Raw genomic sequence first — 15,990 nt, 5'->3', positions numbered from 1 at the left:
CCCCAAAGCATCATCATTAAAGGCTTTCCGAAGCATCCCAACAGTCTCGGCTGCAGTTTTCCCTAACAGAAAGCAAAATTTCATGCACACTCTTTGTTCATTCTGGTCGGCCATCTCACTAATCGCCAAAGGGTTAAAACAGGAACGCACACAACAGAGCACCACAGACAAACCACTTAACTCAGACTGACGCCAGCTCACTAACAGTCGCGGGAGACCCCCAGCTAACACCACCTAGCAGCACAACTCGTAACTACAAAGCATGTGCGCGCAACAGGTCGGTTCCAGTTATTTTTGGGTCCCCCCTCGTACACCAAACATCCATGCCTTGTGTGGGAATTGAACCCACGATCCTGGCTTCCAGGCAAGCGAAGACAGCACATGCCTTAGACCGCTTGGCTACTGGGACCGGCACATAATTATTAACTTCCATAATATTGTGTGTTTTCCGCTGTGTGGCTGAGGGTTTATAAGAGAAACTGGAATGCCTAAGGAGTTCAGTGGACGTCTAGCAGTTGCCAGGTGCAGTTAAGTCTAGTATTCGCCGGAGTTAGTTGAGCATTAGCCGTTGGTTTCCAGCCTTCGAAGAGATGAGGTGAAGTCCAGTAGCCACGAGTTGTTAAGTTGTATCGAGTGAATGGATTCAAGAAAGTTGAACCCAGGAGGTGACTACTGCAGATGGCAGTAATTGGGACATTTAAATTGTGTAAGTGTAAGAGCGAGTGTACGATAAATTCACTACATCCAAGATGGAGTGAAGGTATTTGTCACATTACACACACCCAACACGTGACAATATTCATGTGTGGACAGGTGAAAACCCACGATGCTGTTCTGCAGTCAAGGTATCATCAGTGTTCAGTTAATGTGCCGGCAGGTATTGTGAAGGATTTGTGAAACAGTAACAGGTAGGGCAGGGTTTTTGGCAGAGTGCTGAGCTCTGCATGGTGATGGGGGAACGGTATGTCAGACAGTTACTACTCTGCTATATTCAGAATTACTTAACGATATACTATCCAGGCTCTTGTCTTCAAACATCATAAAATTCAGACATACCATAACTCTGAAACATGATTGTTTCAGACACATTCACATACCCGTATAGACTTTTCCCATTATTTTAGTGTGTAACCACATTCCAGAGTTTGGTGGAACATTTTTTGTTCACAATATGTGCATGCATTTCTGTATTTATGTAATTATCTTAAGGAGTACCTGTTGAATAGGAAATGTCATCAGTTGAATGTTAACACATTCTTTCCGCTTTGTTTCCACAGTTAGTTTTGCTTACTTTTGTATATAGACGGGTGTAACATTGCTGTGTGGGGGTTAGTAAAGGTTGATTAATTTTCATATCCACATTCTCTTCACAGAAGAAAGGATGGAATGGCTCAATCACTGTCATAAACTGTGTATTAATGTGTAGTTTAGTCATGCCTCTCAGCAAATTTAAGATGTCCACAAGATAAAGGCAATTTTTTTTAGGATATAATCTTTGTTCGTTTTTTATATTGTAAGTAATGCCATAATAAACACTAAAACTTGAGATCCAGATCTTAATACTAGAAGAATATCAAAATGTCTCTTAGAAATTCTTGAAATACCTGAAATTACTTCAAAAGTTGAACTGCTTTCTTCATTTTAATGGAAGGTTCTCTTCTTCTTGAATGCAGCTGTGATCAGTTCTCAATAATTCTGACACTGTGAGGCCAGCTATCAGCATGCTGTGGTTGACTGAGTTACATATTATGCAACAGATGGACAGAGCCTTTCTCACTCAACATACGCATACTATATAGCTTTTTCTCTTGGTTCACCATACTGACTGACCTACATCCTCCAGCAATAAACCAAGACTTTAAAACATACTACCTTCTTTAGCTACACTTTATGCAGATGAAGTCTCTGTTGACCAACTCTTATATATTAAATCATAATTTTACTCAATATGCACTGTGTCGGTAAGGCAAAGTTGGACACTGACAGAAGCATAGGTAACTCTCACTGCCATCTTTTGGTCCTGTTGTAACCACTAACATGACAGAATAACAACAGAATGTATGGGTGAAGAGATAGTTTTTTGCATTCATATTGCTTGTACTAGGTCTGTCTGTGCTAAATCGGTTAAGCAACACACCATGAAAGCATATGGAGGAGAGTGGTCAGCTTCACACCACTGCAGCTTTACCCCCCAGGGATAGAGTTCTGAGTACCCATTAAATAGGAGGCTGGGTGGGCCTCAGAGCCAGTCAGGACACTCTGGAGAGGAGAAAAATCTCTTACCTCTGCTGGGAATTGAACCCCATCCATCCACCCTCAAGGCCATCATATTTCATTCATTCTTTCTGCAGTTTGCACATAGGTACTGTAGAATGGGGTCTTTGCCACGATACTCACATGTAGAATATGACACTCATTTTATAGATTTTTCTATCTTTCAACCACCTGCTTCTTGGCTGCATATCATTAGTTATGTTTCAAAGTGCCTTGTTCAGTGAGTTAACTGTATGTGAACTTTTCAACTTGCTTTATACTTATTTACTATATTGCAGCATCAAGCCCAATGGACAGTAAGAGACGGGCTGAAAGCTGGAAGAAAAACAGGCGGGCATTGGCCTACAGCACTGTTGGCACTCCTGACTATATTGCACCTGAAGTGTTCTTGCAGACAGGCTATGGGCCAGCATGTGACTGGTGGAGTCTTGGTGTAATCATGTATGAGATGCTTATTGGTATGTTAGTTGTAATGTAATAAATGTCTTCATATTCCATATGCAAGTGTATTCTGTTATATGCTGCTGTTTCTACTTTGGAAAATGTGTCAGCGAGAAGTAATATAAACCAAAGAAATTTTTGCATAGACCATTAAAATTACATATTTAAGTAGATTTTTTTCTGATTTTAAAATGCATAAAAATGAAATAATGGTAATATTTCAGAAGAGGTAGTGTGACTGATTATAACCATTGAGTGGTTAACACTCTGCTTCATATTCATGAGGTCTCAGGTTCGAATCTTGCCCAAAATACCACCTGTCCAAACTGAGGTTTGTTGTGGTCTCCCTCATTCCCTGTAGACAAATGCTTGGATAGTGCCTCAGATTAGGCCATGACTGCCTCCTCCCCCCTCCTTTTCACTTCATTATTTCCTGTACAGTCTGAGCTACTGGCATCACTAACAGTCTTACAGATAGCTACATGAATTATGCAGTGTTGTTAGCTAGAAGACCACAGTCTTAATTTTCGCCACAGTGGAAACCTCATCTCTCATTATACTTGTGCCCAATTTTGAGAATGTGGAGGTTTCTTACTGAGTGAGGAGTAGATAGTGAAACATCGTATGCTCTTTTTGCAGGATATCCTCCATTTTGCAGTGAGAATCCCCAAGAAACATACCGTAAAGTGATGAACTGGCGTGAAACATTAACGTTCCCACCAGAGGTTCCCATCTCAGAAGAGGCAAAGGAAACTATAGTAAGATTTTGTTGTGAGGCAGAACGGCGCTTAGGTTCCCAGAGGGGCATGGATGAACTAAAACTTGCCCCTTTCTTTCGTGGTGTGGACTGGGACCACATTCGTGAACGCCCAGCTGCCATCCCTGTTGAAGTACGCTCTATTGATGATACTTCTAATTTTGATGACTTCCCTGATGTCAAACTAGAAATACGTAAGTAGCTTGTAATAATAATAATGTACATGTTCTGTAACTGATATATTGAAAAAATAAGATCTTGCAGTTTACTTCCACACACTAATATGTAAATTATCCATTGATAGCTCTTTTCATCTCTGTTGACATACACACTGGTCTTTGGTCAATTCAGTGTATTTTGATTGGACTGTATAAATGTCTCTTTGGATACTGCCTGTCTGGAATTGAGGTAGTGTCTTCCATAGTGAGATTGGAAGCCTCTCACTTTCTTGCACCAGATTTGGCACATTGCTTTGGAACTTGTATTTTTGGAGTACATTTGTATAAGCTACCAATGTAAAAATGAAAGAGTAAGTTTAAAGTGTGGAAGAGGAGAATGATAATTTGTGTTCATTCTAATAAGAATGGACAACAGAGTGAGGGAGGAAACCTTCCCTATGCGGTTACTTGATCACATTCTGTCAGACTGTGCTTTTATTTGTACTGAAATACTTATCTTCTTAAATGACTTTGTATTTTAAATGGACCAGATATGATGGTGGCTAAGTGGGATTATGTATTCAGTTTTCAGCATGGTACGAGAATGACATGTAAAGTTAAATTCATTAATGAGAGACATTTCAACATGCATCATTAAAATAATTTTAGTGTTTTAATAACTACAACAATAATAATGACAGCAGCAGCACAGAATCCACATGCAGGTGTATATTTTATAGTCGGGTAAAAGAACGTATGTGTATGAAAAAGCACTCTTCACAATACAGACTTTTGAACCCTTATTTTTTTAACTTTTCTATTTAGTGCCAAAGTGATAGATTTGTAAAAAGTATATTCCTCAGCATATAAGAGCAGACACTTCAAATTCTGAAGATAAAAAGCGTGGGAATGAGAGTTGTTTCCCTGCATAAGTATGCACTGTATGTGCAACTCTTGACATGTAAATTGTAAATTTTATTCTTTATAACAGTGATTTATTTTGGAATCATAAGTTGAAATGACAGTGTGTACACATTACTGTATGTCTGCATTTCCATCATTCAATTGTTACAGCTGCTGCACCACTGCCCCAGGATGGAGAAGTCATCTATAAGGACTGGGTGTTCATCAACTACACATTCAAGAGATTTGAGGGGCTGACACAGCGAGGAACTCCAACTAAGAAATAGTCTTGACTGTAGCCATTTAAGTCGGTTGCTGACGTAATGTGCTGTGCTCTACAAAATATGGTTATGATTGGCACCAAATTGTTCATGTAGACAAGAAGCTGGATGGGCAAGCAAGTAGACTGATGGCTGCAGCTTTTCCCTGTAAAGAAGCACTCAGTAACACTTCCCAAAGTAAAACTTGTAAGATAATTCAGTTTATATTAAATGAGTAGTGACCTCTTACAAACCAGTCCACATAAATATGCAAATATATACTTAGATAATTTTTAGTCAGAAAGTTAATTTGTTATTTATTTTGAACTTTAAGGAGTAATACTTTAATGTAGGTTGAAAGATGCAATAGGTCAGACTGGGGAAAACAATTTGAATCCATGTTAATTTATTGATTTTATTTAATATATGTTAGTTTCTGTGTCATGTTTTATTCCTTAGCAGCCTGATGTATAGTAACAGTTATGCTGGGAGAGAGGTAACCTTGTCTCAAGCACCATGCACCACTTTATCATTATTTAGTGCAGTCATTGCAGTTCTTTTACTCAATATGACCACACAGTTGCCTCACGAAACAGTAAGTTATATACAGATACTAACAAATAAGGCCACTTGTAATCACTTGGATTCACAGTTTTAGTGTGCTTGTATTTTAAATTAAATAACTTCATATTTGTAGAGTTGAACAGACTTTTCTATCCATCTGTTTATGTTTTATTGACTAAAGTAAACACCTGTTATTTCAGATTTTGACCTAGCAAGCTAATGAAAATAGAAATCAAGTTTTCTCCATCTTCAAACTTCAGAATATTATTTCAGTAGGAATTCTTATTTGAATTCTGGTGTTTAAGCATATACTGCTACTGCTCCTGAAAACAAAAAGGCTTGATCATTGATCTTGTTTTTTGGGGTGCTTAATAGTATTTGTTTGGAAGTTTACATTGTTGGAAAAAGCAGTGTGGATGGGTGATTCCAGGGAACAGGTGTGAGATGAAACATATCACGCCAAAACCACAACTCTGCAGAGACCAGTAAAGTGGATGATTATGATCATTATGTGATAGGTTTAGTAAATAGGCATGCGTATTTGGAAACACGTGTCCCATCAGTTGTGTTAATGGATGAGCATGTGTTATATGTGAAGCTTTGGCATGAAATGTCATTGGCCTAGCATTCTCATGGAGATAGAAGCCTGGGTAGAACCTTTGAGGAGCTTTGTGTTATTTGAGCAGATCAGAAAACAATTCTGGTATGAAGGTCTGCCATGTGTCTGCTTGTGTTAAATATTTTTGCTTATTATGGCAATGATTGATGTATTGTTGTCCAGCTGCACTTAAAAAGTGCTTGGGTGGTTTGGTCAAGTTGGTCGTTAAAGAAACCAAGTCTCCCATTATCTATGTAGCTTGTTGTTTGCTAATCAAGTCGTATGTGCAAATGCCAGACTGTGCAGTTTGATCTTGAACTGATACTGTGATGTTATGTAACTATAAGTAACTTGCACATGAATGTGAGTCTGTGAGTGAGTGGGTATGCTCTCTACGTACTTCTGTATTCACAGGCACCCAGGTGATATATATTGTGCTGTTGTTAGTTTGTGTTCTTGTGGTGTAAATATTGTATCTGTTACATAATTACACCACTGTCCTCATTATTATTTATTGCAACTTTAGGTTTTTCACTGTGTTGACTCATTGTTTACTGTATATAATCTTACTAAGTACACATTCACAATCCACCTTAATGATGAGTATGTAAAGCAAGCTGGTGCAAGTGGATGAAGCTTCTTCATTATATGCACACGGTAACATTGTAGAAACATGAGTAGTGCCAACATTAAGTTATTGCTGACAAGCAGTAGGATTTTATGTGCTATCAGATGAGGACATTCACTATATTTTAAGTTTTGTATTAAATGTTTTTGTTCAAAGTGTATCTTTATGGCTGTATGATGTAATTTTCTTTGGTAAATTACATTAGCGCCTGTACAAAATCTGTGTATAGCAAGCAAATTATTAATTTGATTGTTTTTCTTAAATAATTTTATGAATGAGAAGTGTAATTTATTTTATAAAACTCTAATGAGAGCATGAATTGCCTACAAAACAATTTTTCCCTAGTTTTATTTCCTTTTCAGTTCCCAGCTTTTGAGTATCCTTTGCATCCTATGATCTGCCTATACAAATTGAAGAGAGAAAACTATTAGGTATGTACTGGTTTTCATATTTTGGCAGTGACCATAGGCATGTGATCATTTTTGTCATAGGTATTTAATAAGAGTTAATAAGAATAACAACAATAAATAAGAAATAAGAATTGAACCATTACATTGGTACTTCAAATATGCATATGAAACAAATCTGTGCCCTTGGCCCCCTGGTCCAGACTGAAGCTCATGAGGATATAAACGAGGTAGCTACGCAGAGGCATCTATTTACTCCAGACCTAGAAAATGACCAAACTCATGTAACATTGCGAGACAATCCAAACTGCAGTGTTGCCCCATTATCTAGCCATGCAACAACACTAAATGGGACAGCAGCAAGCCCAAAGAAATAGCAGTATGTATATGAGTAATACCAAACAAACGCATTACAACATCCCCAAATGAAAAAAATAAAAACACTATTGCAATGAGGAGGTCCCCTTGCCCTCAACAGCAGAAGCGAGAAATCCAAACAATTTAGAAGAACCAGTTGAAACAGAATTTAGCAACCACTTCGCTCAACTGATGGCAAGCAAAAGACTGCTCTTTTTATAAGTTTTCAAACTCGGTCACACAAAATGAGATAATACAAGCCCAACCATGTAATAAAATAAAACCCTTGTTGCAATGCTCTCAACGTACTCATTGCAACAAGGCGGTACCTTGCCCTTGTCTACTGGAATGAGAATCCCAACAGAATTTAGAATGTGCAACATAAACAGAATTCCACCACCTGCCTTGCCAACTGTTGGCAAACGAAGGACCAAATTCTAACTAAGGCTGCTTGGCTGAAGGGTTTTCTTTTTAAACAACTGGAGGAAAATGAAATCATGTGATACATGGACTTGTGGGATAATGCCAAGCAAGTGCCGATACAGATGACTTGAGGGAGGGAGCATGGAGGAGTGGAGGATACTGGACCAAAGCAGGAAAATCCAAAGCAATGTGAAATTTAAATATGGCTCATCCTAAAGAATTCCAGTTGTTCATTCCTGCTAGTGGAATGCTTGCATGCAGAGCATTCAGGTTCAGTTTTAAGAATATGATTTAGTGCTAGATTTTTGGTTCTCATGCCTGGATAAGAAATCGTATAATGTGGGCATTTGCTAAAATTTTGGAGGAGCATTCCACCTGCAGTGAAACCATTCCATTTACTTGGCTACCTCTTCTATTCTGAGGTTGTGCATGGTACCTCCCTCTATAATTTATACCACTTAACATGGCGCTGTGTCCCAGACAGTAGTACCCAATAATATTAATCACGGTCAATAGCATTTCGCATTATTCACTGACATTGCTGAATAAACTTGATTCTCATTATTCAGCGACAAATCTTACGAATATTGTCTTCATCCATATGCATGTTTTAGGGTTCAGAGTCCCGTAAAATGTGTTTCTCAATATTGAAATATATATATTACTGAATATATGAATATTACCTTCTTACTCTTTCTTTAACAATTACATTTTACTGCTTTTTGGCTACATATTCATCAACTATACAATTTTTGTATCATACTATGCTTACCGCCAAAATTTTAAATATTTCGCGGGTGCTTGTGACTGCACTGCTGCCCTCTTTAGAAAATAAATGCACCAGGTAACACAAGACTACGGTATTGGGTAACGTGGGGTAACGAGGTACCAACCTAATTAACTTAATTACTGGAATGTAGTGATCGTAGTGATGTGCATGTGATGTGTTGTAAGCGTTGTAAGTATGTTTGTGGTGGGCAGTGCGATGTATAATGTTAATAAGGACTGAATTTTTGATATGAAGTGGTTAGGAAGGACATATTTTCGGGAAATGGCTATCTGAAGGAGCAGTAGACCTGATCAGCTTGTGTCTTCGTCGATGGCCTAGTAATAACAGATGTAACGAAGTGTTCGGATTGTTTCTGAGTGTGACGTTCCAAGCAAAATAGGGAATAGTAGCACGTGTGTCTATTGTGTAGTTGTTATTTGAAGTATTAGTCAGCTGAACAGAAATTTTTATCATGGCTGTGTTAATTTCTACATCACGCGGTAACATGAACTCCAGTTTGTGTTATGTTTTTAGTATGACATGGTTCTGTCATTAACAGTATTGTATTTTACATTTTCTATGTGGACATTGTGTTTCCTTCTGAATAGCAATAAAGAAATATTAATCTGAGAGCGAAGACAATGGATCCTGCACTTCTAAGAGAACGGGAGCTCTTTAAAAAAAGAGCCTTAGCAACCCCAACGTAAGTTATCACCTTTCAGTTTGAGTTAGAGTAGAATCACTTTGGTTTGACACGCAAACAAGATACAGGGAACAGTTCGCTTACTACAGGGTAGCACTGGGCCTTGTTTGAGTTATATTTATTATATCTGTAATTACTTGAGTCGGGGATGCATACAATTACGGAAATTCGTTTTATTCTCGCATACATTTTAGCAACATTTCTTGCACAGTTATGTGGAGATGAAGTAGAAGTAACTATATTAATATCGTTATTTTATATTCAACTCTGTGGTCAACATGTTCATATACTTAAAATTGCAAAGTTGTTATGAAGGGGGTTAAGCCAGCAGAATGTGCCAGTGTTCAGGAACTGTATTGTCATTTTCCAGGACACTGAAGACCTAACTGTTCCCCATTGTAGCTTTGTATTTTTGTTACTGTTCTATAGGGTAGAGAAAAAGAAGAAAGATTCAGATAATGTTCAATCACAGAAGGATGAATCATCCAAGAAGAAACCAAAACCACCATCATCCTCGGCTGGACCCAAGCTTGATATTGTTAAGTAAGTCATCTAGCTGTGTTGGTGGAAGTTTATGCAAGAATGAGGAGTATGTGATAGCATATAACAATTTTATAGGGACATGTTTTAATACATAATAATACTCTTCATTCAAGGGAATCTTTGGTTTAGTTAATCATTTCCCATACTTTCTGTTGTGTATGGCTTCTGAAATAGTAATGGAATGACTAATCCAGACTAACAAGAGCCTGCTCTAAGGAGGACATGGAACAAGACAGTAGAGTACACAAAATGAAAAGCCAAAATAAATTAAAATTTAAGATATTCTAAGTGGCAGACATGGTCTTTTTGAGTGGCATATTGCTGTTGTATTCCAGTTTTGCTTAATACTGGACATGATGTGAGTTAACTGGATTCACGCTCATTCACAGAGCCACTTTTTGTCTAAATACTAAATAATAGAAATTTAACTGCTAGTTTATTCTAGTTTTATTCTTTTGAACCATGTTTGTTGATTTGAGTCCTAAGACTTTATCTTTACCACTGTTTGTTATACATATGATTTGCAGTTATAAAACTATGAGTGGCAGCTCACAGTACAAATTTGGAGTCCTTGCTAAGATTGTTAAGTACATGAGATCAAGACATCAGGAAGGTGACGATCATCCATTATCTTTGGATGAAATTTTAGATGAAACCAACCAGTTGGATGTGGGTTCAAAAGTAAAACAGGTCAGTGTTTAATACAGTAAGAACCCCTATACAACTTTTTTCCCAGAAGATCTTAACACTGTCCAAATAGGAATTAGTGTCATGGGCCACATCAATTTTACAGATGACTGGGACCTGTAACATTAGATTTTAATGTATATCACAAGACCTTCAATTTTTATAGCTCTTTCCATGTATCTCTGTTTAAACCACATCTGTAAGCAGATTCTGCACAGCTTTGTGTTCCACTTTGTCACTTCATTTTGCAAGTAGGTGCCATATGATTTGAGAGAAATCAGTATGGAATATTGAACCATTAAAACATGGCTGCCCACATGCAATACAAAACAGTACTGCTGATTGACACATGGAGTCTGTCATGATACCAGACTTTTAAGTGTCAATATACAGTGAAATCTATCTAAGGTTTCTTTTGGGAGTAATAGATTTTTACATTAAAATGAGGAAAATCTCAAATGGAAGTAATGATTTGAGATTACTGAAATTGAACCATGAAGAAGGGGAAACCTGAAACAGCATGAACATATGAATTTGTGCTGTAAAGTTGAGAGATGCGTCTCTAGTGTGTGTATAGTTTGTCATATCACTTTTCTGATCTTTCTTGACATAAAGACATAATCATCTTAAGTAAAATGTATAATATACAGTTGTTTGTGTATTGCTAAAATAAATTTGGATTCATGTAGACCTTGCAAACTGTGACTATGGACTGCATTCTATTTTGGAGTTACTGATCCTGATTACTGTGATGTTTTATTTCCCGTTTTCATTGTAAAAGGCATGTTCCCTGATGGGTAGTTAGGTGCAGTTCATTCTCTTCACTTGATCATTTTACACAAAACTTTTGACAGTTTGAAAATACATAAAATATTTGAAACTAAAAATTATACAATGATGTTAAAAACACCAAAGTGTTCAGTAGAGCCTGGGCAGTGTAATAATGATTTTTCTGTAGGGAAAAAAAAACTATCCCTGTAACAGGTTGTGAAGGCCCATAAGGTTGTGAGATGTTGAGTGTCCCACATTATTGAGACAATCGGCTCAAAGATGGCGGTAAGGTTGTCAGCCGTATGTGCTTTACTCCACAGGAAAATTATTTGATTAATTCCTGGTACTCATTTATGTTAGAGGCTGAGTCAACCCCAGGCCCATAGTGCGGCCAGAAGGATTAGGTCAATTGAAAAAAAAAAATCCAGTGACCTCATCAGGACTTGAACCCGCAACCTTCCAGATTATGACATAGCCCCTAACCAGATTTTTCTATAGCAGTTTATATATAATTTTTAACTCCTGTCTGTCTGTTATGCTTTTTACATTGGAAGCTAGTAATGGTAGAGGAGAAATGTGAAGAATAAGGTTGTTCATTTCAGAGAGAAGAGGAAACTGTTTTCATGTCTATCTGCCATCTGGAAACAAAATGAGATTCATTTGTCTCAAATTATAAAGATAAATATAGTTTAATAGTAATAGTTCAAAGAGACAAATTATTCACATAAACTAGTCTGATAAATTGCTGTTAGGTTCACGAAGGCAAGAAACACAATGGCTACGGTTAGTAGTTTGTAAAATAATAACTCAATTGTTTAAAGTAACACATTAATCATTGCATATTTTGTTAATCTTACACTCCAGTACTCTTTTCTGGTATGATATGTGTGTGTGAAAGTAGTTCCCTCTATGAAAAGGAACATTACATGCTGAAGTTCTATATTTCATTTGTCCTCATTTTCTTATTTTTTTGCCCTTCGCTTATGTACATACTAGGAGCCTGGATGGCTCAGTCAGTATAGTGACTGGCTATGGGCTGGATGGCTGAAGAGTTAGGATTTGATTCCTGATGGAGAAAGAGATTTCTCTCTTCTCCACAGCATCCAGGCTAGCTCTGGGGTACCAGAAGCTCTTTCCTTGGGGTAAAGTAAGTGAGGCAGCAAGTTAAGCACTCACTTCCATCTAGTGCTGAGGTTGAGAATGCATGAAGCTGAACCACCTCTCCCCAGACGTCACAGTATGCAGCTTTAAGACGGGCAGTTGTACTTTATGTGTACATTCTCCACACACTCATATTTGACAGGTGTTTCTTACATCTTGGAGGTTTGTGGTCCTTAAGCACATTGGCAGGCTCTTTAGCAGATGGGCATGATGTATAAGGGAAAGGAGGGTCTGTGCTAGTATTGGTTGTCACCTGCAGATTGTATTGATTTCTTGGTGAGCTTCCCTGCAACATCCAAGAGACATACTCTGCAAGTTTTTTACTGCATGGTTTTGTTTGATGTACCCCACAGATGACATGAAGAGGCTCATTATCACTGGATTTGGTCCATTTCATGGTCTTCAAGAATGATGTAGACAGTGGATGACATTCAAGAAATTGAAACCAGTTTTTTTTAATGTTTTTCATACTTACCTTGAGTTTGTAGTATCTACCTATTCATTCCCAATTCTTCCATAACTGAAATTTCAGTTTTAGGCATTAAATTTAAATTGGGATAAATAGCATGATTAAGAAAAGCCTGTCAAATTCTGTCATTTTAAAATGTTTTGGCTAACGTCTCCTGGGAGAGAATAATTTTAGATAAATTTCATTATTTGTGTAGATAAAATTCTTGGCTACAGTATTTCTCTTCCACAAACACAGCTGCTTGTATTTCTTTGTCTTCACAATGGGTCCTTTTAGATCCATGGAATGCTTTTGAAGTATTAAAGTATTTTGTATTAAATATCCCTTTCATTTTCTGTATGAATTTCTGTTGAAATTTATGTAGAAATTGGACATCAATGATTTCAGTGGCTATTGACAGAGGCTTTGGTAAATAATCCGAAGATTGAAGTTACTCCTGAAGGAAAGTTCATATTCAAAGCATCTTACAAAATTAAAGACAAGAAGAGTTTGTTGCGATTGTTGAAACAGCATGACTTGAAGGGTCTAGGAGGAATCTTGCTGGAAGATGTCCAGGAATCTCTCCCACACTGTGACAAAGCACTGAAGGTAAATACACTACACTGAACTTCATCTTCCTTATGCCATTATATTACTAGCCAGCAGAGTCCTGCTTGAAAAACTGATGGTCACTCACTTAAGAAATTTGTAGCATTTTTTGGAACCAATAAATTCACAATACAATTATCTGTTTCTCTTTCTTTCTCGGGTCACACTGTTATTGTTTGAGTGTGCAGTAGTGATTATCTGAGGATACCTTTTTTGTTGTATTAAAAGAATATCATAATACACATTATTAACCCATGCAGCAGAGCCTTTGAGGAGCTGATAATTGCTCAGCAGCTTAAGGAATTCCCTGCTTTCTTTGCAATGTGAATGTTCATTATAATTTTCAGAGGAATTTGTTACTGATCCCTGTCCTGAGCAAGATGAATCCATTTTATACCTTCCATCCTATTCTTTCAACATTCACAATTCCAAATCTCATGTCTGTTTTTAGCTTCTTAGTTATTCCAGAGAATCTGTCTGAAGTCCAAGACCCAGCGTAACAGTTCTTATGGCAAGGAGCTGTTAGGGCGCTGTCCAAAGCCCAACTTGGTGTACCATCTCTTGCTTGTTGTCTCTGCTTATTCATCATATTCACAGCTGGCCTTCATATCTGGAGTGTTTAGGTTGCACCATACCATAGTGGGTAACAGAGATAACTTTGAAAGAGAGTCAGTATATTCATTACTGTTTGTAGTATGTTATATAAATTAGTTGTAGTCATTTTCAGTCTGTAACATTTAGCAAACATTGTTAACTGTTCTAGCCTGTAATGATTGTAAGGAGGAAGCTTTGACATTTACTGCTAATATATGACTGGAAAATCATACATGATGTGACATATTTGATTAGGTATGAAAGGTGTGTAATAAAACCCTATGTTTTAAAGAGCTTCTTTTTATATTATGTTTGTTTCATTGGGTATTAGCCCATTTATTGTTATTCCCTGAAAAGGATCCGTAATATGTAAGCACCTGCAGCATACTATACAGTAAACTCCTGGTTATCTGGTATTCTCATGAAACGAGCAAAAATTTCAAAGTAATTTGGTCTATCCCTGAAGACCATTATCTTGATACTTCAATTTAATTAGTTTGTTATCTGATTCAGGCTCTCCAGAATGAGATAATATACATCTCACGACCTATTGACAAGAAAAAGATAGTATTCTATAATGATAAAACAGCAGCACTGCCAGTGGATGAAGAGTTTCAGAAGTTATGGCGCTCGGTAGCTGTTGAAAGTATGGATGACCAAAAGATTGAGGAGTATTTAGAAAAGCAGGTCAGTAGTACATTGTAGTTGTAACATAACAAGCATTTATATAATTCTCATTCTAACAGGTAATTGATGTAACTAGTCTGATGGATAGGTTTGGCTTGTTGTCTGGGTTAACCATTCAGTAATATGTGCTTTTCTCTTACTAGGGTATTCGCTCAATGCAAGATCATGGGCCTAAGAAACCAGCACCACATAAGCGCAAGAAACCCAATCACCGTAAGAAGCAGCTGAAGCGTCCTCGAGATAATGAACATCTGGCTGATGTATTGGAAACCTATGATGACAAATGAGATGCATGAAATATAACAGACGAGGCATTTTAATTCAAACAGTTTGTATCATACGAGACAAACTGTTAGCTGTTGTTGGGAGCTGTAAGAGGAGGTGGAGATACTCTTTGGAGACTTATCTGTTATGTTGAGCAGATTTGTTTTGTGGAATAAATTATTAGATTGAAATTTCTTACTGTTATACTGAAGCTTAACATTTAATGTGAAAACTAATGGATGATTTGGTAGTTTGTTTAGTTGTACTGTGTTAACCAAGTTATTTGTAAGTTTACTGAAATAAATTTGCTGTGCTGCTCATATCCAGTATACAAATTTTTGTACAAGGCATTACCCACTGGCTCAGAAAACGTGGAAATGGATAAACTGTGTGAGTATTGTGGAAATAGTAATGAAAAGTATTGATTACTACTTGGAGAATTATGACATTGTTGCTGTGTGTATACTCAAGTTTTTAGGTATGTCATGTTGCCTTATGTCTATTTGTACAGTGTTTTTCACTTTGGATAGTTTAGCCTGCTTTCCTTTCTTAAAGAAAGGAAGCAGGTATGCGACATCACTGCATGTATACACTTTTATGTGTGTGTGTGTCAGTCTTCCATTTCAAGTTCTCAGCCATTTGACTGATTTGTATGAAATTTGGTACATGTGATGTGCCATTAGAGGCCACACCTGCGCAGAGAAATGACAAGAAGGCAGCAAATGAGTGTTTAGTGAGCTGCATTGCATAGTACCTCATCTTTGCTGCCTTTCCCCCTTACTGCTGATGTGTTTGGTATTGAGTTCTTTCACCTGCAAGTCAAAAGAAAGCTGGGCTTCATTCTTCAGGACATGAAGAAGAAATTTATTGGAAGGAGGGTTGACAAGGTTAGATTATATTTTGGCTTGGGTTTTAATTTTCTTTTGGTTAACAATTGTCCAGTGCCAGGAGCTGTCTTCAGTTTTGGTTGCCCATTCAGTCTGT

At 37.3% G+C, this 15,990-nt stretch overlaps 2 protein-coding genes across 6 annotated transcripts in view; both read left to right on the top strand.

Annotated features, from left to right (window-relative positions):
• LOC111866324 (serine/threonine-protein kinase tricorner) overlaps nt 1-6,917 on the top strand; it is a 175,680-nt gene extending 168,763 nt beyond the window's left edge. For all 5 annotated transcript variants that reach the window (XM_023855164.2, XM_023855161.2, XM_033752202.1 and 2 more), the window contains 3 exons: nt 2,553-2,732; nt 3,355-3,666; nt 4,705-6,917. In XM_023855164.2, the coding sequence (XP_023710932.1) occupies nt 2,553-2,732; nt 3,355-3,666; nt 4,705-4,820 (608 nt within the window). In that variant the 3' untranslated portion in view covers nt 4,821-6,917. The remainder of the gene's footprint in view (nt 1-2,552; nt 2,733-3,354; nt 3,667-4,704) is intronic.
• Nucleotides 6,918-8,883: 1,966 nt separating this feature from the next.
• On the top strand, nt 8,884-15,328 carry LOC111866344 (transcription initiation factor IIE subunit beta). The gene is made up of 6 exons (XM_023855207.1): nt 8,884-9,242; nt 9,672-9,785; nt 10,313-10,475; nt 13,261-13,461; nt 14,569-14,742; nt 14,886-15,328. Exons 1-6 carry the CDS (start codon nt 9,181-9,183, stop codon nt 15,027-15,029), a joined length of 858 nt encoding a protein of 285 aa, XP_023710975.1. The 5' UTR covers nt 8,884-9,180; the 3' UTR covers nt 15,030-15,328.
• The last annotated feature ends 662 nt before the right edge of the window (nt 15,329-15,990 follow it).

This window comes from Cryptotermes secundus, unplaced genomic scaffold (genome assembly GCF_002891405.2).
Source record: "Cryptotermes secundus unplaced genomic scaffold, Csec_1.0 scaffold40, whole genome shotgun sequence".
NCBI lineage: Eukaryota > Metazoa > Arthropoda > Insecta > Blattodea > Kalotermitidae > Cryptotermes > Cryptotermes secundus.
The sequence above is the reverse complement of the archived record's forward strand: the minus strand, read 5'-3'. Positions and strand labels throughout refer to the sequence as shown.

What these genes read in the sequence shown, in the direction of transcription:
- LOC111866344 (XM_023855207.1), top strand. Translation starts at nt 9,181, where the DNA reads ATGGATCCTGCACTTCTAAGAGAACGGGAGCTCTTTAAAAAAAGAGCC. An exon ending in CCCAAGCTTGATATTGTTAA is followed by an intron (nt 9,786 to 10,312) that starts GTAAGTCATCTA and finishes TATGATTTGCAG; the next exon opens with TTATAAAACTATGAGTGGCA. An exon ending in ACTGTGACAAAGCACTGAAG is followed by an intron (nt 13,462 to 14,568) that starts GTAAATACACTA and finishes TATCTGATTCAG; the next exon opens with GCTCTCCAGAATGAGATAAT.